This window comes from Zootoca vivipara, chromosome Z2, assembly GCF_965207765.1.
Source record: "Zootoca vivipara chromosome Z2, rZooViv2.hap1.1, whole genome shotgun sequence".
In the NCBI taxonomy this organism is placed as follows: Eukaryota; Metazoa; Chordata; class Lepidosauria; order Squamata; family Lacertidae; genus Zootoca; species Zootoca vivipara.
In genome coordinates, this window is record NC_142585.1 from 30,351,177 (window position 1) to 30,375,703 (window position 24,527).

The 24,527-nt window shown below is 41.4% G+C and overlaps 1 protein-coding gene across 1 annotated transcript in view; it reads right to left on the bottom strand.

Moving 5' to 3' along the window:
* Positions 1-24,527, bottom strand: part of AR (androgen receptor) — a 218,707-nt gene that overhangs the window by 105,150 nt on the left and 89,030 nt on the right. The window contains exon 2 of the mRNA XM_035113210.3: positions 919-1,070. Coding sequence (XP_034969101.1) covers positions 919-1,070 — 152 coding nt within the window. The remainder of the gene's footprint in view (positions 1-918; positions 1,071-24,527) is intronic.

Genomic DNA, 24,527 nt, shown 5'->3' on the forward strand with positions numbered 1-24,527 from the left:
CATCACACCATTGACTCATGTTGTTCTTGTGGTCTCCTAAGACCCCTAGATCCCTTTTATCACGTCCTGTTGTCAAGCTAGGGGTACCCCATCCTACATCTATGCATTGGGAATGACATCTACAGCCATCTTCTCATTTGCATTCAGTCACACACATCACAAACACACAAAAAGATGAATTACCGGCGTTACTGGCCAGTAAAGCTTGCTAAAATATATAAATTAAAAACAGATCTGTGCTAGAAGTGCAATAAAGAAGCAGGAACAGTAATGCATGTGTGGTGGCTGTGCGAGAAAATTAGGATCTTTTGGCTAATGGTGCATGAAGAAGTTAAGAAAATGTTGAAAAAATCAGTATCTAAAAAGCCTGAGGCTTATTTGCTAGGGTTAATTGGTGAAGAAATACCTAAAGGGAAAAGTAAAGTATTTCTATATGCCAGCACGGCAGCCAGGGTAGTCATAGCAGCAAAATGGAAAGATCAAAAGGTCCTGTCGAAGGAAGAATGGCTTTGTAAATTAAATGAGTATTTATTAATGGCAAAGCTAACGGCAGTAATAAGGAATCAATCAAAACAAAATTTGAAAAAATGAATGGAAATGCTATGACGATTATATGGTAAAACATTGCTCACAGGAGAATGCGCTTGCATGTTTGGATTAAGAGATATGTTGATAAAAAAGAGGGAATTTAGGATGATAAAATAAATGTTGTATAATGAGCAGAATAGAATATATAATGCATGTTGAGATAATGATATATGACGGAAGTTGAGATAGGAGTGGAGGGAAGTCAGAGGGGGGAGGGGAAATGGGGTTTGGTGGTGCAATGTATATATGTATGATTTTGTTTTGTATGTGTTTGCATTTTTTGGGATAATTTTAAATTCTAATAAAGATTTTTTTAAAAAGATGAATTACCTTCAGCTGCCCTCTTGAAAAAGACTTTGCAGCTCCCGCAGGTGAGTGCTCCATAGTGGCAACCAGAAGCTTCATCCCCACAGATCAAGCACGTCTTCTGTGGTGGGAAGTAATAGTCAATGGGAAGAACATGGTCTCTTGCAGACTCCAACCTTTGGAAGCAAAAAGGAGAAAAGGGCAAAACATCAGCAAATGTGGCAAATGCATAAGAACTACTGGATATTAAAGAATATTCCAGAAATGTTTATTAGTGTGAACCTGAAAGAGAAGACAATATTCCACTGGTACTTAACTCCATGTAGAATATTGTGTGTCATCCTTTCAGCAGCTGCAAGGTTCTGTAAAATTTTATGCCACAACTCAATAGACAGATCCTTTCAGTTCTTCCATTTTTGTGCAACAGAAAGTCTAGCTGCTACTAGAAACCAATTTAGCAATTCCTTCAAAGAGAATCATTTTACAGTATCATCCCATATATTTAATAGTGCAAGTTGTGGCGATGCCTGAATTGCATATTTAAGTATGGTATTTGTGATATTTCTGCAAATCCCACCATAAATGGAGAAAAAAATGTGCCATTATGGGAGAAACTCCTTCAACGAAGTGGGAAAGATTGAGAATTTATGTGTGAAATCTGAACTAATGTACAATGCCATCTGTGTTAAACTTTCAAAGACCTTTCATGTATGTAAGTGGAGACAGACTTGAGCAGTTTATGTGACCCAACAGGGAGTCTTCAATATTAATGTTAAGGGCATTTTCCTATGTTGTTTTAAGGCAGATTGTTAAATGTACTTTCTGCTGGAATGGGTCACCCATGTCCAGATGTTCAACATGCCTGTTCCCAAGCTATTGGGCAGAGCCAGGACCCAAGCTTTGCTTGGGCCTGGAAATCCTGGGAAATGAGAAATGCAGATTTGCTCAGGCACATTAATATGTCAGATCTCAATGGACATGCATCCCAGTTTCCTGTTTCTGCAAGTGGCTTTCCAGAAGGTACTGGAGTGTGATGCCATTAATATATAACACAATGTGTTCTTAGTACAAGTATTTATTTGGGAGGTTCAGGTTCACAGTGGAAGTAACTTCATACTTAATGCTTGGTTAGACAAGCCTACCCACATGTTTAGAAAGTTTAGATAATCTTAATCTGCTTTATTATTTCAACTTTTCTATGTTTGACAATATGGTTATGAATTTTTCTCAATTTCATTGTTTCATTTTTTCATAAACTGATTTGAGATTTTGTACAATGAAATAAGCAAACAAACAAGTTTATGAAATAAGCAAACAAACAAATGTCTGCATGAATAACTGTTAGCCTCCTCTCCAACATTAATGGCCCTTCGTGTCCCTTCCCACTCTACATTCTATGATTTTGCACTCTCCTGTCTAGGCTTATGTTGATCCTTGAAAATTGTGCTTGGATTAAACAGCAATTTGCTCTTCAAAAGTTGGTTGCTTCATATTGATCTTTCAGTGAAAAAGTGATGCTGTTCAGGGCTTGGCATTGAAGATTCTCAGTCTGTACTATGTGGAACCCTCTTGAAGGCAATTAAAAACAGTGATTTTGAACCCCTCTGAATGGGAAGAAGACAGATGGAAACATTTCAAAGATAGCAGAAGCAAGGAAGTGACAAACTCAGACATGCAGCAAATTGGGCAGAAAAGCATGAAAACACCCTCCTTAGTTTCCAAAACACTTTCCAAGGTTCAGGACCATTTTGCATTTCCTCAAAACATTTTTTTGACCAGAGCTGGCCCGATCCAGCTGCCAGTCTCTTATTGTGCTTTTAAACAACATACAGCCCTGGGCCTTTGAACATGGCTCATTATCAAGAGTGTTCATGACAGATCTACCATCCATGCTTTGCGAGAAGTCACAGTGTGGTATAGTGGTTAGAGTGTGAGAGCAGGACCTTGGAGAGAGCAAGTTTCAAATCCCTCACTGGGTGTGATCTTGAGTGCCAGTCACCACCTCTCAGCCTAACCTACCTAGAATTGTAGAATCAGAGAATTGTAGAGACCACATGTCACCTAGTCCAACCCTATGAAATGCAGGAGTCCCAGCTAATCAATAGTGAGGGAATCAACAGCCAGATCACCACACTCATAGCTGATCTTACTTCACGCCCTCATTAAGTGTTTCTGCCTGATTTGAATGCATCCTTTGTATTGGACTCACCCTGCTAACTGTCCTGAATTAAATAAAGTGGATCCACCACACTAAAGTGGACCCACCTCGCTGTACACCAATTAAATAAATGACTGCAATTTACCACAGGCTATGGGGGAGGGGGTCTTGTGTGAGGGAAAGCTGCCATTCAGGGAGTCTCAGGCAGAAGTTAATCAAACAAGGAAAGTTTGATTCCCCCCCCCCCCCAGGAAGAAAACCAACTCGGAAGTTGGTGAAACAACTTTAGGTCAAGAGACACGTTCTTTTAGGTAGAACTTATTAACTTATTATTTAAACTAAATATAGGGACGTCACAGGCTTAAACACAGTATGACAGTCACAGCTTCTCTCAAACTCCCTTTACTTAAAATCAGTTGTTACACTTCAGTTTCCTTTACTCCTTTCTAGGTCCTTATGCTTAGTTTCGGCAGATGCTTCAGGTCAACGCTTTTAACACCGTTTATTCATTTGGTTCACAAGCAAAGGGGCACTTTTCTTCACACTTTTTTAAAAAAACAATTCCACACCTGAGGTATTCTAATTAGTATAGCAGACCCAGGGGATCACCTCACCCCTTGTTACTACTTTGGGAGTTTTCTTTACCTAGAAGAAATCTCCCCTCCTGACTGGAATGAGACCCAGGTAGTCTGATTCCCACAGCTTCTGACTCAGACTCAGCCCTCCAGTTAACTCCTGTCTATATTCCCCAGAAACTCAACCCAGTCTTCCTATCTAAGCTGCGAGGCTCTTTCCTCTTGCTACAGATAGTCTCCTCAGTGTGGTTGTTCAGCTCAAATCAGAACCAGTTCTCCCTCAGACAAACCCTGTTGTTGTTTAGTCATTTAGTCGTGTCCGACTCTTCGTGACCCCATGGACCAGAGCACGCCAGGCACTCCTGTCTTGCACTGCCTCCCGCAGTTTGGTCAAACTCAGGTTCATAGCTTCGAGAACACTGACCAACCATCTCGTCCTCTGTCGTCCCCTTCTCCTAGTGCCCTCAATCTTTCCCAACATCAGGGTCTTTTCCAAGGATTCTTCTCTTCTCATGAGGTGGCCAAAGTATTGGAGCCTCAGCTTCACGATCTGTCCTTCCAGTGAGCACCCTATCCTAATCCTAATGCTTATCTCCCATCTCAAATCAAGCCCTTTCTCTATCCCTATCAAAAAACTCCCTCAGAAATGGTTCCTTTTCTCCCCCCCTCAAGTGCTGGTTCCCCCCCTGCCCCCCCCGGCTGTCTGTCTTGGTAGCCAATCAGAGAATTCTGAGGGATTGCACCATCAAGACTCTGGTCTGACTCTGCTGTCTGGCACACAAAGGCCAAATTTGCATTTGAAACTAAAGCATTTTATAAATATTTATCATCAACAAATAAGTTTGATGTGCAAAGTTTAAGAAATGATTGGAATAAATAATTGGAATGTTCACTATTACCTAGACAGTGGGGAAATGTATTGGCTTCGATATCAGATGCATTGATGGATCTTAGACTAAGACTAAATCAACAGAAACTATTATTTAGAATTTATTGGACTCCCTTATGTTTGTATAAGAAAGGGCTATCTAATGTGGCTCTTTATTGGAGATGTAAATGCTGGACTATATAAACAAGACACCACAGGGGGGGAAACAAATTAAGATTTTCAGAGGTGAATATGCTCTTTAACTATATACCCATCATATGTAAATTAACAACAGGACAGCAAAAATGGACAGTATGTGCCCTGATGGTGGCCAAGAGACTGATATTGGTGAATTGGAAGAACAGAGATACAATTCCTCTTAATCAATCACTTGGCAACATGCCAACACTGGAAATAATAATAATAATAATAATAACAACAATAATAATATTTTATTTATACCCCGCCCTCCCCAGTCAGAACCGGGCTCAGGGCGGCTCACACCAATAAAATTACAATAAAACATAAAAAAGCAATTAATTAAAATACAGATTAAAATATAGTATTAAAATTTTAAATGCAGCCTCATTTTGAGTAGTCAAATTAAAGCCATGAGGGAGGAAAAACGCAGGGGTCAGACTAAGTCCAACCCAAAGGCCAGGCGGAACAGCTCTGTCTTGCAGGCCCTGTGGAAAGATGACAAATCCCGCAGGGCCCTGGTCTCCTGTGAAAGAGCGTTCCACCAAGTTGGGGCCAATACTGAAAAAGCCCTGGCCCTAGTAGACAGCGTATAGACACAGACTTTATTTGGTTAAAAACAATGATATTTGGAATGAGTTTACACAGAATATATTTGGTTACTGACAATTAAATGTGAGTTAGAAGAAGAAGAATATACACATCTGTATATTAATGTTTTTGTATTATTTGTATTTTTTTCATTCACACTCATTTTTTCTCACTCTATTTCTTTTATAAATAAAATTTTATTATAATAATAATAATAATAATAATAATAATAATAATAATAATAATGCATTTGCTTCCTTTTGCCTCTGGCCCACCCACCACTGGCATGCGGCCCCTGCCAGGTTTCCTAGAAGAGAATATGGCCCTCAAGCTAAAAGAGATTCCCCAACAAATCCACCTGACCCAGAGAAATGTGGTTCCCTCCATACCACAATCCACTGCCTTATAGTGAGATGGTACAGTGGAACACCTATGGAGGTGCCCATCAGCCCACCAAGCTCCCCTGCTGTTACCTAATGGGCTTGTTTGTTGAACAGCTGTTAAGAGGTAGGGGGGAAATGCCAGAGGGGGGGAAAATAAGAGGAGCCATTACAATACAGTGCTACCTCTACTTACGAATAACTCTACTTATGAATGTTTGGAATGCATTAAATTCGTAAGTAGAGGTACCACTGTATACTGCAACTTTAAAGCATGGATAGGCAAACTAAGGCCCGGGGGCCAGATCTGGCCGAATCGCGTTCTCAATCCGGCCCGCGGACAGTCCGGGAATCTGCATGTTTTGACATGAGTAGAATGTGTGTTTTCATTTAAAATGCATCTCTGGGTTATTTGTGGGGCATAGGAATTCGTTCATATTTTATTTTCAAAATATAGCGGCCCCCCACAAGGTCTGAGGGACAGTGGACTGGCCCCCTGCTGTAAAAAATTGCTGACCCCTCCTTTAAAGTAATATATTTCAGGCACCCCTAGTGCCCCCAACCCTATAAAAAACACAATCCAGAAGAGCCACCTGATTCAACACAGCAACCAAAAATTGCACATCTATTCCAAACCCAATTGAAACTTTTTAATTAGTTTAACAAAACTGATGAACTTGATCTAGTGACGCCAACCGCCTCACAGGGTTGTTGTGGGGCTTAAATGAGGACTAGGACCTGGGAGAGACAGGGGTTTATATCCCCCACTTAGCTATGAAGTTCCCTGGGTGTGACCACAGGGGCCTCTCAGCCTAAACTACCTCACAAGGTTGTTGTGGGGTTTACATGAGGATGGGGAGAAGGCCACCTGGAGCTCATGGGAGATAAAAGGTGGGATATAAATTCTCTTAATAATAAAACATCAATAGTCCTTCCTGCAGTGGAACTGGAGTGTGGTTTTGGAACTGGGGAAAACTGGGGTTTTGTCACTGAGCATACCAGCTGCAAAGAGAGACACCTGCCTGCCCCACAAAAAGCCAGAGTGGCAGTGTGTTTCTCAGAAAGGCTTCTTAGCCCAGACACAGGACTTGTTGAGTCTGCACCACTCCCAGACAATTATTGCCTATGACAAGCCCCTGACGGTTAATGATGGTGTTTTACTCTATTGCTCTTTGAACGTTCACCTTGTGGGTGCAACCTTAGCTCTGACAGCCGTTTCCTCCTCTTTACACAGTCTATAAAAAGGCTGTTCTCAAACACTGTCTTTATTAACACAGAAGGAGCTGCACTACTTGGGTGCATATTGTTGTTCTGCAGTCAAAGGACACCAAAGTCTCCCTTCCCTGACAATCTCAATTTATCAGGCTGCAAAAAACTAGTTCCCATAAGGTTTTACTTGTTAGATAGATTAAAAAGCCTTGAGGTGCACAAGATAGGAAATATACAGGTGATATTTAACACCTGATAAACTGACCAAGATATACATGACTGTATCAAGTAAATGGTGGAAATGCAAACAGTCTGAAGGGTCATTTTTCATATGTGATGGACTTGCAAAAAAGTGACAGGCTTTTGAATTGAAGAATATAAAAAAATAGTTTAAAATAGTTATCCCCAAAAGGCCTGAAACATTTCTTTTGGGAATAATAGGACAGAGATCCCACAAAAGTTGGTTAAATTGTTTATGTACCGTATGCTACCACTGCAGCCAGAATTCTGTATGTGCAGAAATGGAAAGACGTTCCAACAAAAGAGGAGCAGACTTTGAAATTATTGGACTGTGTGGAGATGGCGAAAGTGCTGGCAAAAATAGGAAACCAAAAAGAAGAACTGTTTGTGGAAGAGGGGAGACCCTTTTTGGATTATCTGAGAATATATTATAGTCAAAGGAAATCACAAGCAGGACTTCAAATATCGGCAAAGGAATGAGAATGATAAAGGAATGTAATGTACAATATATGTTATAGAAAAAATATTGCATTAATGGCAGTAGATGAACGATTTGAACAGAAGCATCATGGAAGTAAGGATGGGAAGCCAAAATGTTAAGGGAATACTGTATTGAAACTAAATTAAATTCGTTAAAATGTTTAAAAACCAATAAAAATTATGGGAAAAAATAACAGACTACGAAAAGCCGGTAGCACTGAATCAAGTTCATCTGCTAAACTAATTAAAGTTTTAATTTGGTTTTGAATAAATGTGCAATTCATTGTTACTGTTTTGATTTTTGATTTTTTGTTATTATCTTCCTTAGTGTGTCATCCTGCAAGCCACTATTATGAATGATGCTTTTTATAGGGTAGAGAGCACCATGGATGAATTTATGGAACCAACAGGGCAGTGGCCCCCAAAACTTTAGGAGCCACTGGGCACTTCTCAGATGTGTGAGCGAGAACTCCCATCAGCCCCAGGAGATGTGGACCAAAACATCTGGAGGGCACCAGGTTGGCATATGATGGTAAATGGTTCTCCAAATGATAGTAGTGGGACTTTCGTCTTTCCCACAAACTCTTAATTCACAGTCAGTGCTAGAAATCCAATCTCAACTAACCTAATTCCTTACAATTACAGTGCATGGGGACCTTCAAAACCCAATACACATTTCCCCCCTATATGTTGCCACCTGAACCTTTCAACTGCAGATGTAAAGCTTGAACCTGCTACCTTCTTCTCCACTCCTAAACTATAGCTCCTCACCACTATGCATGAGCAAAACAGAGATGGGAAAGAACAGAGAACTTAAGAAGAGCCTGCTGGATCAGGCCAATGGCCGACCTAGTTCAGCATCCTGCTCTCACAGTGAACTGACACGTGCCTGTGGGAAACCCCCAAGCAGGATTCCAGCAAAAGAGCCCTTTCCTGTCCTGCGGTCACCAGCACCTGATATCTAGAAGCATTGCTTTCTCTAACCATGGAAGAAGTGCATAGGTATCATGGATAGTAGCCGTCAACATCCATGAATTTCTCTGATCCTGTTTTAAAGCCATACAAGTTGTTGTCCATCACTGCCTCCTGTAGGAGTTGGTTCCATAGATTAACTCTTTGCTGCATGAATAAGTCCTTCCTTTTACCTGTCCTGAATTTTCCAACATTCAGCTCCATGAGATGCCCATGTTTTCTAGTGTTATGAATGAGAGAAAGAGACTTCTTTCTATCCACTTTCTCCGTGCCATCCATAAGATTATAAACTTCTACCGCGTCACCTCTTACTTGCCTTATCTTAAAGGCTGCAGCCTTTCTACAAGGGAAGTTTGTACATGTGTGGGCATGCTCTTGCATTCATTTCATTAACTCTGTGTGCTTAGATGGCTAGGAATTTTGTATTATGCAATATATTCTTAACGCCACAGGCATGTTCACAATGATGAGGTAAAGAGTGTTTGCTAACCCCAACTAGTTAGCAAACCTCTGGTTGGAAGTAAACTGGCACTGAGATCCTGGAGAATTTTTTCACCAAGCAAGCCAAATTTATGTTCACATAGAAATAGAGTATGTTTCATGTGGTGAACGTCTGTGTGCCCCGAAGGACGCTGGGAAGATGAAATAGATTTCATATCTAGTATTTACATCCATATCTGATTCCCACAGATGTTGAATCAGTAGAATAGAACTCCAACCCCACTTTAGTACTTGTGAATGCACAATATGTTTCATGTGGTGAAAGTCTGTGGGTCTGTTTCATGATGCCACCGCCCTGAAATATATGGATCCTGGGAAGGTGAAATCTGCTTTCCACAGATGTTTAATTATCCCGCTTTAGTACTCATGAATGCACAGTATGTTTCATGTGGTGAAAGTCTGTGTGTCTGTTTCATGATACCACGGCCATCATATATATATGGATCCCGGGAAGGTGAAATCTGCTTTCCACAGATGTTTAATTAGTGGAATAGAATTCCATCCCCGCTTTAGTACTCGTGAATGCACAAATTGGATCGCTTGATATGAATTACAGAGTAGCATGGGATGATTAGACTGCCATAAACGGCAATCTCACTGCACACACACACACAAAAAATGAGTTACAGGTAGGTAGCCGTGTTGGTCTGAGTCGAAACAAAATTAAAAAATTCCTTCAGTAGCACCTTAAAGACCAACGAAGTTTTTATTTTGGTATGAGCTTTTGTGTGCATGCACACGGTGTTAATAGACACAGGTGGTGCTGTGGGTTAAACCACAGAGCCTAGGGCTTGCTGATCTAGAAGGTTGGCGGTTCGAATCCCCGCGACAGGGTGAACTCCCGTTGCTCAGTCCCAGCTCCTGCCAACCTAGCAATTTGAAAGCACGTCAAAGTGCAAGTAGATAAGCGGGAAGGTAAACAGTTTCCGTGTGTCTGGTTCGCCAGAAGCGGCTTTGTCATGCTGGCCACATGACCTGGAAGCTGTACGCCGGCTCCAATAACGCAAGATGAGCGCCACAACCCCAGAGTCGGTCACGACTGGACCTAATGGTCAGGGGTCCCTTTACCTTAACCCAAAGTAAGTGGTTGTGGAAAATGTAGCCAAAGGTTTCCTCTGCAGCCTGGCTTTGGAGAGAGTGAATCACACTCTCTTGCTCCCATGATGTCACCCTGTAGTGCATCACTGCACTGAGGAAGGACATCCCCAAATGGTGTTGTGGGGACATATTCGTGTGCGTGTATGTCTATTCAGAAGTAAGCTCCACTGTGTTCAACCAGGGCTTACTCCCAAAGCATAGCTGTGATTGTAGCCTAACTTAATTAACTGAATCAATAAACAACAGGAGGCTTCTGTAAACTCAAGTCAACCACTGAAGAGACTAGTCGCCAACACCCTTTTGTTGGCATAAGAGGTGGAGTCGGTGGTTATGCAGCAACTGCAGGTACTCCTAGAAGAGAATGACTTATTTGGATCAGAGTTTTCCAAACTGTGTGTTGCGATGTGTTAAGTGTGTTTGGATGCAGTGTGTAGGTGAGTCATGCGCACGCTTTTATAAGGGGTCAGTTTAACCTCTGGGTGCCTAAAAATATGTAGTGAAGGCGCCAGGCAAGCCTCCCTGGGGAAACCATTCTGCAAACAGGGAGCCACCATTGAAAAGGCCCCATTCTTTGGTTGCTGCCCTGCAGATCTCTCACAGAGGAGGCACACGAAGAAGGACCTCAGATGATCGCAGGGTCTGGGTTTGGTATAAATGGGGAGAGGCAGTCCTTGAGGTGTTGCAGTCTTGAGCCACTTTAAGGCTTTATAAGCACTAAATGGCAACCAGAGCAGTTGGGTCAGGATTGGGATTACTTGCTCAAACCAACTTTTATGTTTATTTATTGTCATAAAGTACTGTGAGATATCTTAATATCTCATCATAGAGATATAGATATTTTTAGGAAAAAAACCTAAAGAAGTACCTAAAAAGCAAAGCTCAAGTGACAGTGTGTGTCTGTGTGTGTGTGTGTGTGTAAAAGGCATGATTTTATTTCTTATACAACTACTGAGGCACATGGTCACTCAGTGCTACAGGTATACAGAATCATAGAATTGTGGGGTTGGAAGGGAATCCCAAGGGTCAGCTAGTTCTAGTCCAACCCCCTGCTGTGCAGGAAGCACAGCTAATGTAATGCATAAAGTCTATGCCATCGGTTTATGCAAATGTCTGGCTCGTTTAAGACTATGTAGAACCTTTATTCTCAACAATGATGGAAGTCACAGGTGCATAATACTTTTGTTTGTACTTTACAGGTATCCCTTTTGAGCTGTGCTGTGCCTTTGTACTTCCAACGCCCATGATGCTTTATGGTTTAAATTTCTGATTCTCTGTTTTCTTTCATTTTGCTATGCTTGAACATTTTGTTGCTCTTTTTAACAAATCAAGGAAAGGGAAGGGAAGGGAAGGGAATCTCTGCAGAGATGAGGAGTGCTCCCTACCAAACACCACATTTTGAAGTTGGGCCAACCTGGAAAGGTGCTCGACCTCTCAGGACTCCACTTGTAAAATAAATATAATCTTACAAATGTCTCTGTTTGTTCCACGGTGCAGCCTCTTGTCACCCATGCTAACAGCGCAATACTTGCCTTGCAGTAGGTGCTGGAAACCCACGCTACGCCACTGCCTGGATGGAATTCAAGCATGACATATAGGGAGGCAGGGAACCGGTCTCTTCAACCAAACAATGTGCCATCAGCCCAGAGACAGAAAATAATTAATTTTTTCAAGCCCTTCATTGTGAAACCCACCAGAAACATAATCAGAACCCAGAGTTTGAAAAGTACTCCCTTTTAAACACTCCTTAAAGAAAGAAAAAGAAAGCATGTTTAAGCTGGTCATTCTTGTTTCAAAGGAAAAGCAGCCCAATCTACTTGTCTGTCACAACTCCCCCTCCTCACCACAATTTGCTCTTGAATTTGCTGTTAGTAAACTGGACATGGGAGGGGGAGGGGGAGAGAGAGCAAGCGAGCAACTGCAGCCAAGATTTCCAGAAGGGAAATTGGTATCACACCCTGGGGGGAAACGTGTGTTGGGGGCGGGGTGCTTTGCAGCTGTTTCTCTTCCAAAATAAAAATGGCCAGAGAAAGTACGCTTAAAACAACAACCACCAGTGTTTAACTTTAACATACAGCTTTCAATTATTGATTCAGCATTTTGCATATCCTGCCTCTGGCCTTAATTTCTAAGGGCAGCTTTCAAATGCACAGGGAAAAAAACAGGATGTAGCAAAGCTGGGGCTGTGATTTAAAGCAGGGGGAGTGGGGATGATTAACCCTTTATCCACTGGCAGCTTTGCAACTAAAAAACAACTCCCTCCCTGGCAAGCTGCCTTTCTACTGCGGTGGGTTCTGTCGTCATTGTGCTACGAGCGAGTATCTAAAATTTTGTAACTGGAACCCTGCAGGGAGCACTTGCGATGTTGACACACAGAGAAGAACAAGCTCACGGTCACTCACCACTCCTCTGCTGAAACAAGTTCAAAGGCTGTTTTCAATTTACATGAAATTTTATCCTCACAACAGCCCTGTGAGGTAGGTCAGGTTGAGTGACTGTGGCTCACCCAATGAGCTTCATGACCTAATGGAAACATGTGCCTTAGTCCTAGCCCAGCACTCTAATAAACACTACAGCACATTGTCTCCAACTCTTAAGTATTTGTAAATACAAATGAAGAGCAATATTGGGAACCAGATTAAAGAATTTTGTAAAAGGTAAAGGAACTCCTGACCATTAGGTCCAGTCACGGACGACTCTGGGGTTGCGGCGCTCATCTCCCTTTATTGGCCAAGGGAGCCGACGTACAGCTTTCGGGTCATGTGTCCAGCATGACCTTACCTTCCAAGTTCCGGACTGCAGAATCCGGGACCGGCAGCCATTTGACACCGGAAGTTGCGTCGATGTAACTTCCGGTGTCGATTTGCCCTTCTATGGGCACACAAAATGGCCGCCGCCGGCTTCGAAAATCGCTTGTGCGCATGTCAGGAAGTGCTCTGATGCAACTTCCGGTGTCGTTCCGCCCATCTATGGGCACCAAAATGGCCGCCGCCAACACCGGAAGTGACGTCTATGCACTTCCGGACATGCGTACATGCGGCTTTTGAAGCTGGCGGCGGCCATTTTTGGTGCCCATAGAAGGGCAAATCGGAAAGAAAAAAAATGGCCGCCGGCAGGAGAAAATAACGGAGAAAAACGGGAGACGAAGTGATACAGGGGACCACCGGGAAAAGGTAAGTAAAAAAGAGGTTTTCCTGGGGAAAACGGGAGACTTGGCAGCTATGAGCATGACAAAACCGCTTCTGGCGAACCAGAGCAGCACATGGAAAAGCTGTTTACCTTCCCGCCGGAGCGGTACCTATTTATCTACTTGCACTTTGATGTGCTTTCAAACTGCTAGGTTGGCAGGAGCAGGGACCAAGCAATGGGAGCTCACCCCATGGCGGGGATTCGAACCGCCGACCTTCTGATCGGCAAGCTCTAGACTCTATAGTTTAACCCACAGCGCCACCCGCGTCCCTAAAGAGTTTTGTAGAAATGGGCAAAAACATTTCAGTGTCATTGAAACTACACTCACATTGGCAGGGCAGAATTAAACTCCCTCCTGCAGGAGGAAGGAACTAGATGGGCTTTAAAAGATTAGCCAAATTCATGGTGGAGGAAAATGGCTGCTAGCCATGATGACCATGCTCTCCCTCCATAGTCTCTAATGCCCCTGAATGCCAGTTGCTGGAAACCACTGGAGGGGAGAGGGCTCTTGTGCTTGGATCCTGCCTGCAGGTTTCCCTCTGGGGCATCTGATTGGCTGCTGTGAGAACAGGATACAGGACTATGTGGGCCATTGACCTGATCCAGCAGCATCTTCTGTTGTTCTTATGCTCTTAACATTGGCATTTACTGCAATGGAATTACCCTCTGATTTGAAGGGGTTTAGGTTTTTTTTTTAAGGATAACTGTCCCCCTGAGGCTTTGAACTTGTTATTTTTGCCTACAGCCTCACAATACCAATTGATCTGCAGAACAGAAGATCCCTGATTACTGTCAACAAAACAGCTTGCCATACTCTCAGGGCTTATCTAGACTTACTTTTGTGCTGCATTTCTAAGCACAGTTCCGAGCTTAAAGCGCTGTGTCCTGGCACCCTTTTATTTGCCCAGATGCTTTCCCTGTGAAAACAGGCTCTTTACTGATGAACTGGAGAGAATAGCAATTGGAGGAAAACCCTAATTGCCATTTGTTCCAATTCAGCGTTGAAGTGCGGGTGTTTTCAGGGAAAGTGGCAGGTCAAGGAAAGAGAAGTGCTTTAAAGTGCCGACCTATTCCTAGAAAGGCAGGTGTGCATGAGTCCTGGGTCTAGACAGCTGGCAGCATTTCACAAAGAAGGAAAGAACTCGTTTTTAATATTTTACAAACCTACTTGATCTTGCAAATGCAGGGCTTCAAATCAATAAGTTGATGCAGGGAGGTTTAGGTAGGTTAGCAATCTGCAGTATTTGCAGATTTGCTTTACTTGTCCATTAGGAAGCAGGGAGAAACCAGGCGAATGACGGATTTAACTGCTGAATACAAGCTCTCTGGAGAGATGAAGAATAATGCCAGCACTCAATCTCCAAGCAGACAGTGAGGGAAAGGGAATGTGGACATCTGGGGCGAACAGGTGGAGAGAGACTCAAAACGCAGGTTCAGCCCATCTGGAAAGGCCGTTCCTGGTAGCTGGGAAAATATGCTTCTAAGGCATGTACGCTGCGCTTGATTTCTAAACAGAGATGCCTCTGTTCCAGTCAACCCGTCTTCCCCTTTGCCTTCTAATCCTGAAAGCATCTGCTGCTTCAGATAGACTGCATTGCTCACAGGAGTCAGGCCTTGTCAGCATGTAACACCTGTGCTCAGAGATCTGCAATAGTTGCCAATTTGCCACCAGGCCAGGTTCAAGGTTTTAGTATTAGAATACAAAGCCCTTGACAACTTGGGATCAGCTTACTTGCAAGATTGCATTGCCCCACCAGTTACAGGTGCCACATATCAGCTATTCCATGCTTGTAAGAAATCAGTATTTTAGTGTGACAGCACCTACACTTTGGAACTCCCCATCTAATGATATCAGGCAGGCACCTTTTCAGCACCTGATTAAAAACATGTTTGTGTCCGTTTTGGCTTCTGCCACTTTCTCATTTTCCCAATCTTCAGTTCACCACATTCATTTGCATTCTGTCTTTCTTTCTTTTTAAGTCCTCATGAAGACTCTTCAGCACCTTGGTGCTAATTTCTCCTAATGTAATTTCGTCCAATATACTCAGTTTTGCAAAGGGAATTTCCTAACACAACTGTGCATATTGTTTTCACTAAATTGTGCAAATGATTGCTCACTTTGCCCTTGTTAATACATTTTGTACACCTTTCATGGTTGGAGAACTGCATTACAAAATTCAGAGAAGTGTGAATTTGGAAGGATGGCTGCGTCTCAGTTTGTATATAAGTCTGGAAAATGCAGCTTTGGTAGGTTCGCCTTTAGAAGCGACCTGAAGTGAATTTCTTCCCCATCCCTAGTCAATGCTGACCTCAATAGACTGTGACACATGGCCAAGAGACCATTACCCTGCTATGCACCAGATTTTACTGAAATATAAGAACGTAAGCAGAGCCTGCTGGATCAGGTTAACAGCTGTGCTCACAGTGGCCAACCAGATGCCCCAGTGGGAAGTTCACAAGCAGGACTCAAGCACAAGAGCCTTCTCTTCTCCTCTGGTTACCAGCAACTTGTGTTCACAAGCATTGCTACCTCTTTGGTGGCAGGCTATAGTTTTCTCCTCCATGAATCTGCCTCTTTCAAAATCATCCAAGTTGGTGGCCATCACTGCCTCCTGAGGGAAGGAGTTCCACAACTTAATGATAAAAAAGCATACAATATGGAGTAGTAGATATTAAAGGCTAAAGAAAATGACAAACCTCACCCCAACCACTGCAGGCTCTGTGTACTGAAGCAGATGCTTCACACAGTTTCCTGATGATACCAACACTTTTCAGCTAATGTCTGAAAGGAACCCCTTGGTCCCCAAGCAGATGTCATAATTACATCCTGTTCCACCTGCATGCATATCCATTTCCCTCTTCCCCAGAAAAGCCAGTTTGTTTGAGCATGCAGCCTGCCTGCCCCAAGTGAGAAAAGGGCAAGATGCTCAGCTTCTGGTGCTCTTCACTACCCTTGCTGCTTTATTAAATGTATCCTCTCAAAAACTCATTATTATTGGATGAGGGACAGCAACTTAGCCACCTCCATTGCAGCGAGTCAGTGGCAAATCCACACCATGGTCAACTCCCGCCCGGAAACCAATGTCCCCACTGTGGAAGGACATGTGGATCCAGAATTGGCCTCCACAGTCACTTACGGACCCATTGTTAAAAACCGTGTTTATGGAAGACAATCTTACTCGGATACGAGTGATCGCCAAAGAAGAAGAAGAAAAGTCATTGTACAAAACTATGGTGTGATTGCATTTGGAATATACTGGATGCCTCACCAGTAGAGTGGGGGAAAGGCTGGAAAAAGGCAACTCAAATAATTGGTGTGTGTGTGTGTGTGTGTGTGTGTGTGTGTGTGTGTGTAGCAACTCCCCTGTAAAAAAAAAAGGCTTGATTTTTTTCATTTAGAGGAAAAGTGAGGAAGAGGTGACATGGCAGCAATTTATAAATGTATACCTGACGTGAAGAAAGCGGATAGAGGAAAGTTTTCCTCCCTCCCTCTTAGCACTGGAGTTCAGTGAAGCTGAAAGTTGGAAGATTCAGGACAGATAAAAGAGAAGACTGTTTTCACGCAGCACATAGTTATAACTATGGTACTCACTCCCACAGGAGGCAGTGGTGGGTCTAAAAGAGGATTAGACAAAATCCTGTTTTTGATTTTTAAGCAAATAAGATAATGGCGAAGCTTCAAGTCCTAAGTTGGAATGTTAATGGACTGAACAGTAAGGTGAAATGAAATAGAAATGAACATGTAATTTTAAAACAAAATTTAGATATAATTTGTCTTCAAAAAACACACGTAGCCAAAAAAGATGGAAAAAATCTTAATTAATTAAAAATCAGGGATGCAATTTGTATTGGCAGATAACGCTAAAAGGCGAGGAGTAGTATTCTATATAAAACCTGCACTTGAAAGCAAACTAATTCAGAAAGATGAGGAAGGGAGAATCTTAGTAGTACAGATCAAAGTCCAAGGAGAAAAAATAATTTTGGTGGGATTATATGCACCAAATGAAAACAAATCAAAATTCTTTCAAAAACTGGAAACAGACCTTTAAAATTTTGCAGATAAGAAGGTAATAGTGATGGGAGATTTAAATGGGGTACCGTCATTAGAAATGGACAGAACAATTAGGAAGAAAGATACTAAAGAAGGTAGGCTTCCCAAAACCTTTTTTGAAATGACAGAAACTTTGAACTTAATAGACATTTGGAGAGTGAAACATCTGTTTGATAAACAGTTTACATTCTTTTCCCATGTTCATGGCAGCAGTGCCCGGCTGGATGCGGTTTGGATTTCTAAAGAGTTAGAAATTAAAGTGAAGAGAATCGAAATAAATCCTAGAACACTATCAGACCATAATCCCATAAAAATGGAGATTCAAAAAGAAAACCAGTCTACTTTTAGATGGAGACTGAATGAGGATTTGCTGGGCAATAATACTCTTGATGCTTTTGAATTATGGTGCTGGAGGAGACTCTTGAGAGTCCCATGGATTGCAAGAAGATCAAACCTATCCATTCTGAAGGAAATCAGCCCTGAGTGCTCACTGGAAGGACAGATCCTGAAGCTGAGGATCCAATACTTTGGCCACCTCATGAGAAGAGAAGGCTCCCTGATGTTGGGAAAGATGGAGGGCACAAGGAGAAGGGGACGACAGAGGACGAGATGGTTGGACAGTGTTCTCAAAGCCACCAACATGAGTCTGACCAAATTGCGGGAGGCAGTGCAAGACAGGAGTGCCTGGTGTGCTCTGGTCCATGGGGTCACAAAGAGTTGGACACGACCAAACGACTAAACAACAACAACAACAATACTCTTTTGGGAACAGTAAAAAAAGGTACTAGGAGATTATTTCAAAATAAATCTTAACAATGAAACCAAGCTGCAAACACTATGGGATGCTAGAAATGTCATGAGGGGACTGTTTATTCAACAAAATGTAACTAGGAAGAAGTTCAGGGGAAAGAAAAAAAAGGAGATTTTAGATGACATATTACAAAAAGAAAAAGAGTTGATAAAAAGACCAAATAAAGAGACAGTTAAACAAGCAATTAAATTATTACAAACACAATATTCAATGCTCATTAATCAGGAAATAGAGTGGAAAATTAAAAAGATGAAGCAAAAGTATTTTGATCATGCCAACAAACCAGGAAATTTTTTGGCTTGGCAATTAAGGAAAAGTGATCAAAAAAGTCATATAAATAAGATAAAATTTAATGGCAAAGTTTCAGACAAGCCAAAGGAAATAAGGGAAGCCTTCATTAAATACTTCTCTGATTTATATAAGAAAGGACAGGAAAAGAAGACATGGACAGAAGAATATACAGTATATAAAAAATAGTAATATCCCAAAAATAAAAGAGGACAATTGAATACTCATAAATGCGGAAAAAACAGTTCAGGAAATATCAGAAGCAATTAATCAAGCAAAGGTAGGGAAATCTCCATGGCCAGACGGAATATCAGAGAAATATTATTAAAAAATTAGTTGAACAGCTTGTGATTCCTTTGAAAGATATGATGAATGAGATTTTGAGAACAGGAGAAATTCCAGAAACTTGAAAAGAGGTGTATATAACACTAATACCAAAACAAGAAGTGTGCATGCACACGAAAGCTCATACCAAAATAAAAACTTAGTTGGTCTTTAAGGTGCTACTGAAGGAATTTTTTTATTTTACCAAAACAAGAGTCAGATATTACTCTAGTTAAAAATTATAGGCCTATTTCATTATTAAATAATGATTATAAATTGTTTGCATACATTTTGGCCAACAGAATGAAAAATATATTGAAAGATTCTATACATCATGATCAAGCCTGATTGCTACCAGGTAGACAGATGAAAGACAATATTAGGAAAGTGTTAAATATTATAGAATAGCTGGAAGTCCGAAATGACAAGCAAGCCGCCTTAACATTTAAAGATGCTGAAAAAGCATTTGACAACGTGTCTTGGGATTTTATGAAAAGAGTGCTTGAAGAAGTGGAATTCGGAGAAAGATTTAATAAGGGAATCCAAGCAATTTATTCAGAACAGAATGCCAAATTAATCATTAATCAGGTGATAACGAAACAATGTAAGATACAAAAAGGAACGAGACAAGCTTGTCCATTGTCACCACTTTTGTTTATTGTGGTCCTGGAGGTTTTAGCAATAAATATTAGAGCAAAAAAAGAGGTGGTAGGGATTAAAATAAAGAAAAGCGAGCATAAATTGAAAGCCTTTGCTGATGATTTGGTTATTACTGTAGAACAGGGGTGGCCAACTCCCAAGAGACTGCGATCTACTCACAGAGTTAAAAACTGGCAGTGATCTACCCCCTTTTGAGGGATTCAGGTCAAAGTTGTTAAGCTTTTTTTCAAGGGAGGAAAGCCCTGTTTGGGGGGGGGGCTTTTTCAAGGGAGGAAAGCCCTGTTTTGGGGGGTTCAGGTCAAAGTTTTTGAGCTTCTTTTAGGAAGGAGGAAGGCCCATTTTTAGGGGTTCAGGTCAAAGATGTTGAGCTTGTTTGACGGAGGAGGAAATCCCTGCTTTTTGGGGGTGCAAGGCAAAAATGTTGAGCTTTTTTTAGGGAAGCCAAAGTTGTTGAGCTTCTTTGGGGGGAACCAGTGATCTACCAGTGATCTACCACAGATGTCCTGTGATCTACCGGTAGATCACAATCTACCTGTTGGACGTGCCTGCTGTAGAAGCCCCAATGAATTCTCTCCCAAAATTGATAGAAGCAATACAGAAATTGGACAGGTAGCAGGTTTTAAACTTAATAAAAATAAAAAGCTAGTTAAAAATTTAAAAGAAGGAGAAAAGAAGGAGTTAATAGAATTAATAGATATAAAGATACATAGAAAGGTAAAGTACTTAGGAATTTGGTTTACTTCAAAAAATACCAACCTATACAAAGATAACTATGAAAAAGTATGGATAGGGATAAGAAAGAATCTAGAAATATGGAATAGAATGAATCTTTCATTTTTGGGAAGAATTGCTGCAATTAAAATGAATGTATTGCCAAAAATGTTGTTCTATTTACAGACAATACCAATAATAAGTAACACTGCATGCTTCAAAGAATGGCAAAAAGAGATAGTAAGATTTATCTGGAATGGGAAAAGACCTCGGATAAAATACAAGATACTCACAGATATAAAAGAAAGGGGAGGCTTTTCTCTTCCAGATTTTAAAATTTACTATGAGGCGGCATGTCTTACTTGGATTCGGGACTGGAACAAACTGGAGAAGGAAGAGGCAACAAAATTGGAAGGACATGATAACAGATTTGGTTGGCATGCATACTTGCGGTATGAGAAAGCAAAAGTGCATATATATTTTTTACAATCACATAATAAGAAGGTCCCTAATGAAGGTGTGGAAAAAGTATAAAGAGCTATAGGAGCCAAAAACATGTGGTGGGTATCACCTATAGAAGCATTAGCACTTAAAGCAGCAACTAGAAGAGAGACATGGCCAACATATAGAGAATTTTTAAAGGAAGAACAAGGAAGGCTAAAATTGAAAGAATATGATGAGATAAAGGAACATTTACAAAGCTGGCTGCATTACAGGCAACTAAATGAAACATTTAAGCAAGATTGTAAGAAAGAATTTACGTATTCAGTTTCCAAATTCCAAAAGGATATCATAGATGGCAATACCAAATTATTTTAAAAAGGCTTATGGTATACTGTTGGAATGGGAAACTAAAGATGAAGATGTTAAGTCAGCAATGATCAAATGGGTGCAAGATTTAGGACATAACATAAGGTTTGAGGATTGGACAAGGCTCTAGAAGATAAATCTTAAGTTTACGGATTGTACTTTAATAAAAGAGAATTACATGAAAATGATGTATAGGTGGTATATCAAACCGGTTAAATTAGCAAAGATGTACAAAACAGAACAAAAGATTTGCTGGAGATGTAAAGAAAAGAAAGGGATGTTTTACCATATGTGGTGGGAATGTAAGATTGTAAAAAATTATTGGGAAATGATTTCTAATGAATTGAAAAAAATGTTTAAAATAACATTTGTAAAGAAACCAGAAGGTTTTTTCTTGGGTATTTTAGGACAGGATATGAAGAAAGACTTGAAGACACAATTTATGTATGTGACAACAGCAGCAAGAATTCTAATAGCACAAAACTGGAAGATGGGAGAAATACAATCCAAAGAACAATGGCATGAAAAGTTGATGGAATATGCAGAATTAGCAAAATTGACAGATAATCTGCATGAAAAAGATAATACAGTCATACCTCGGTTTAAGTACGCTTCGGTTTGAGTGGACCCGTCTGGAACGGATTAATCCACTTTCCATTACTTTCAATGGGAAAGTTCGCTTCAGGTTAAGTACGCACTTCCGGAACCAATTGTGTACTTAAACTGAGGTACCACTGTAGTGACTTTGGAAAAGATCAGGAACCTTTTGTAAGATATTTGCAGAAACAATGTAAAAGTATGGACTCTTTGGCAGGGTTTAAATAAACATACATAATGTAATTACAGTGGACGCTCGGGTTGCGAACGTGACCCATGTGGGAGGCACGTTCGCAACCTGCAACGCCGCGCCTGTGCACTTGCGGGTCACGATTCGGCGCTTCTGCACATGCGCAGAGCGTGATTTAGTGCTTTTGCACATGCACGAGCGCCAAAACCCGAAAGTAACCCGTTTGGGTACTTCCGGGTTCGGCGCGGGACGCAACCTGAAAAGGCGCAATCTGAAGCGTCTGTAACCCGAGGTATGACTGTAGAGAGAACAAGAAAGACAACAATGTGATAATATATTACTATATATAAGCAACAGAATGCAACAAGTGGTTTAACAAACCAGAAACGGAAATGGAGGGAACCCAAGGGGGAGAGGGGAATTTATAAAACGATTGTTTGGTTAAGATGAATAATGTATGATATATGTATGAAAACCAATAAAAACTCGTTTAAAAATAAAATAAAAAATATTATTTTTTAAAAAGAGAGGATTAGACAAATTCATGGAGAAGATGGCTATCAATGGCTACTAGTTGCAATGGCTATGCTCTGCCCCCACACTCAGAGGCAGCAATGCTTCTGAATACCAGTTGCTGGGAACCACAGAAGGGGGAGAGATGCTCTTGTGCTTGGAATCTACTTGCAGGTTCTCCAGAGGCACTTAGTTGACCACTGTGAGAACAGGATACTGGACTAGATGGGCCACTGGCTCTTGTTTTACACCAATATTGACAGATATACTGGTGATCTGTGCTCACAACAGTAACTTCTTCTGACTCAGTTTTCCATGTACACATTTGAAACCTTTCTTCTTCTTTGCTTTCTCAGGCGGTGTAGGGAGAGATTTTTCCAGTGCAATCTGAAAAATATGCAACCCAAGTGCCATAGCAAAGCTTGGAAACCCGGGACAGTGAGATAAGGCATGGAGAAGCGGACACAGCTTGTGGAGGAATGACGTGGGCCAGAGATTCCATCCCAGGTTCATGACTGTGAGGTCAAGGTCAGGAGCATTTTCAGGGCTTTTGGAAAGAGGAGAAAGAAAGAAACTTTCCCCCCTGCACTTCTCCTTGGTATGAGAAGGGAGAGTGTGATTAGACTGCTCTCTAGAGAGATGAAAGCCCTGTGCAAAATATAGCCATTTTTGAAACGGCCAAGAACCACTTTCCACTGACCAGGTAATCACCATCTGTGTCAATAGTTCACTCCAGCAATCAGCCCAGCTTTCACTGTGCATTCAGTGGGCAGAGGGCAACCTTGAATAAGAGGAAATTTCAACCACTCCCTCGCCCTCCTCCGTCCTGCTTTTGCTCATGCTAAAAATTTCCACCCAAGCAATGAGAGAGAGAGAGAGAGAGAGAGAGAGAGAGAGAGAGAGAGAGAGAGAGAGAGAGAGAGAGAGAGAGAGAGAGAAGTACATCCCTTTCAAGTGGAGCCAAGTCACAGAGCTCTATAACTCATTTATTCATGCATGAGATTTCAAAGCTCCAAAAAAGCAGAACTCTTTCCTGCTTGGGATTCCTCACTTGGGATCCTCACAGTAGATATGCACACAAAAGATAAGATAAAATAAGATAAGATAGGCATATTTGCTTTATTTCCTGCCCTGGTACTCTTCCAATTAGACCGTACAACTCCCAATTACTTTTTTGGTGAAGTATACAGAAGTTATAGAAGTCTATGAAATTATGCATGATATGGATAAGAAAAGGGTTTTCTCCCTCTCTCGTAACAGTAGAACTCCTAGTCTGAATGGTGGAAGATTCAGGATGGAAAAGAGAAAAGACTTCTTCACATGGTGCATTGTTAAACTGTGGAACTCGCGCCCAAAGGAGGTTGAGATGGCCACAAACGTGTATGGCTTTAAAAGAGGATTGGAGAGATTCAGGCAGGAGGAGAGGGCCATCGGTCAGAGACATAAAGCTTATTATGAAGTACAGGTTACTGGACTCCAAGTACCCTTGTGCTTGGATCCTTCTTGAGGGCTTTCCATTGGGGCATCTGGTTGGCCCAGTGAGACCAGGATGCTGGACTAGATGGTCCATTGGCCTGATCCAGTAGCCTCTTCTTATATGGGCATAAATTTAAGTTACAGTATATCAGAGAAAAATAACATTCCCAAGCATATTCTATTTGAACTTCAAGCACCAACCCCATTTCCCTCTTAAGTTCAATGCTAAGGGGTTTTCAGGTGCCCGGGGATTCAGGTTCCTTTGCAACATAATTCCTGAATAATGGTCCACAAAAAAGTAACAGGTATGTAGGACGACCTCCTACTAAACTGGAGGTAGCTACAGGTCTGAGGAATTTTTGATCTAGCCCCTGGAATTTCTTCCAAATATTCATCTAGATACAGTAAAAGCATTCCTTGTGCTTATGGATTAATTTCTAACTAGCAAGGGGGAAGTGTTTGCACATTGTATGAAACAGAAGTATTATAAACGTGACATTCAGAACCCACAAAAGTAATAAATCACATTTAAAGTGCTGGTGATTTCCTATAAAGTCTTAAATAGCTTGGAGTTTGGGTAACCAAAGAAGGAACTTCTGCTATGCATTAAAACCAAAGGGTAACCAAAGAAGGAACTTCTGCTATGCATTAAAAACCAAAGGGTAAAACCAAAGGGTAAGACCAAAGGCCCATTGAGTCTAGTATCCTGTACTCACAGCAGCAAAACAGGTGCTCCAAAGGAAAGC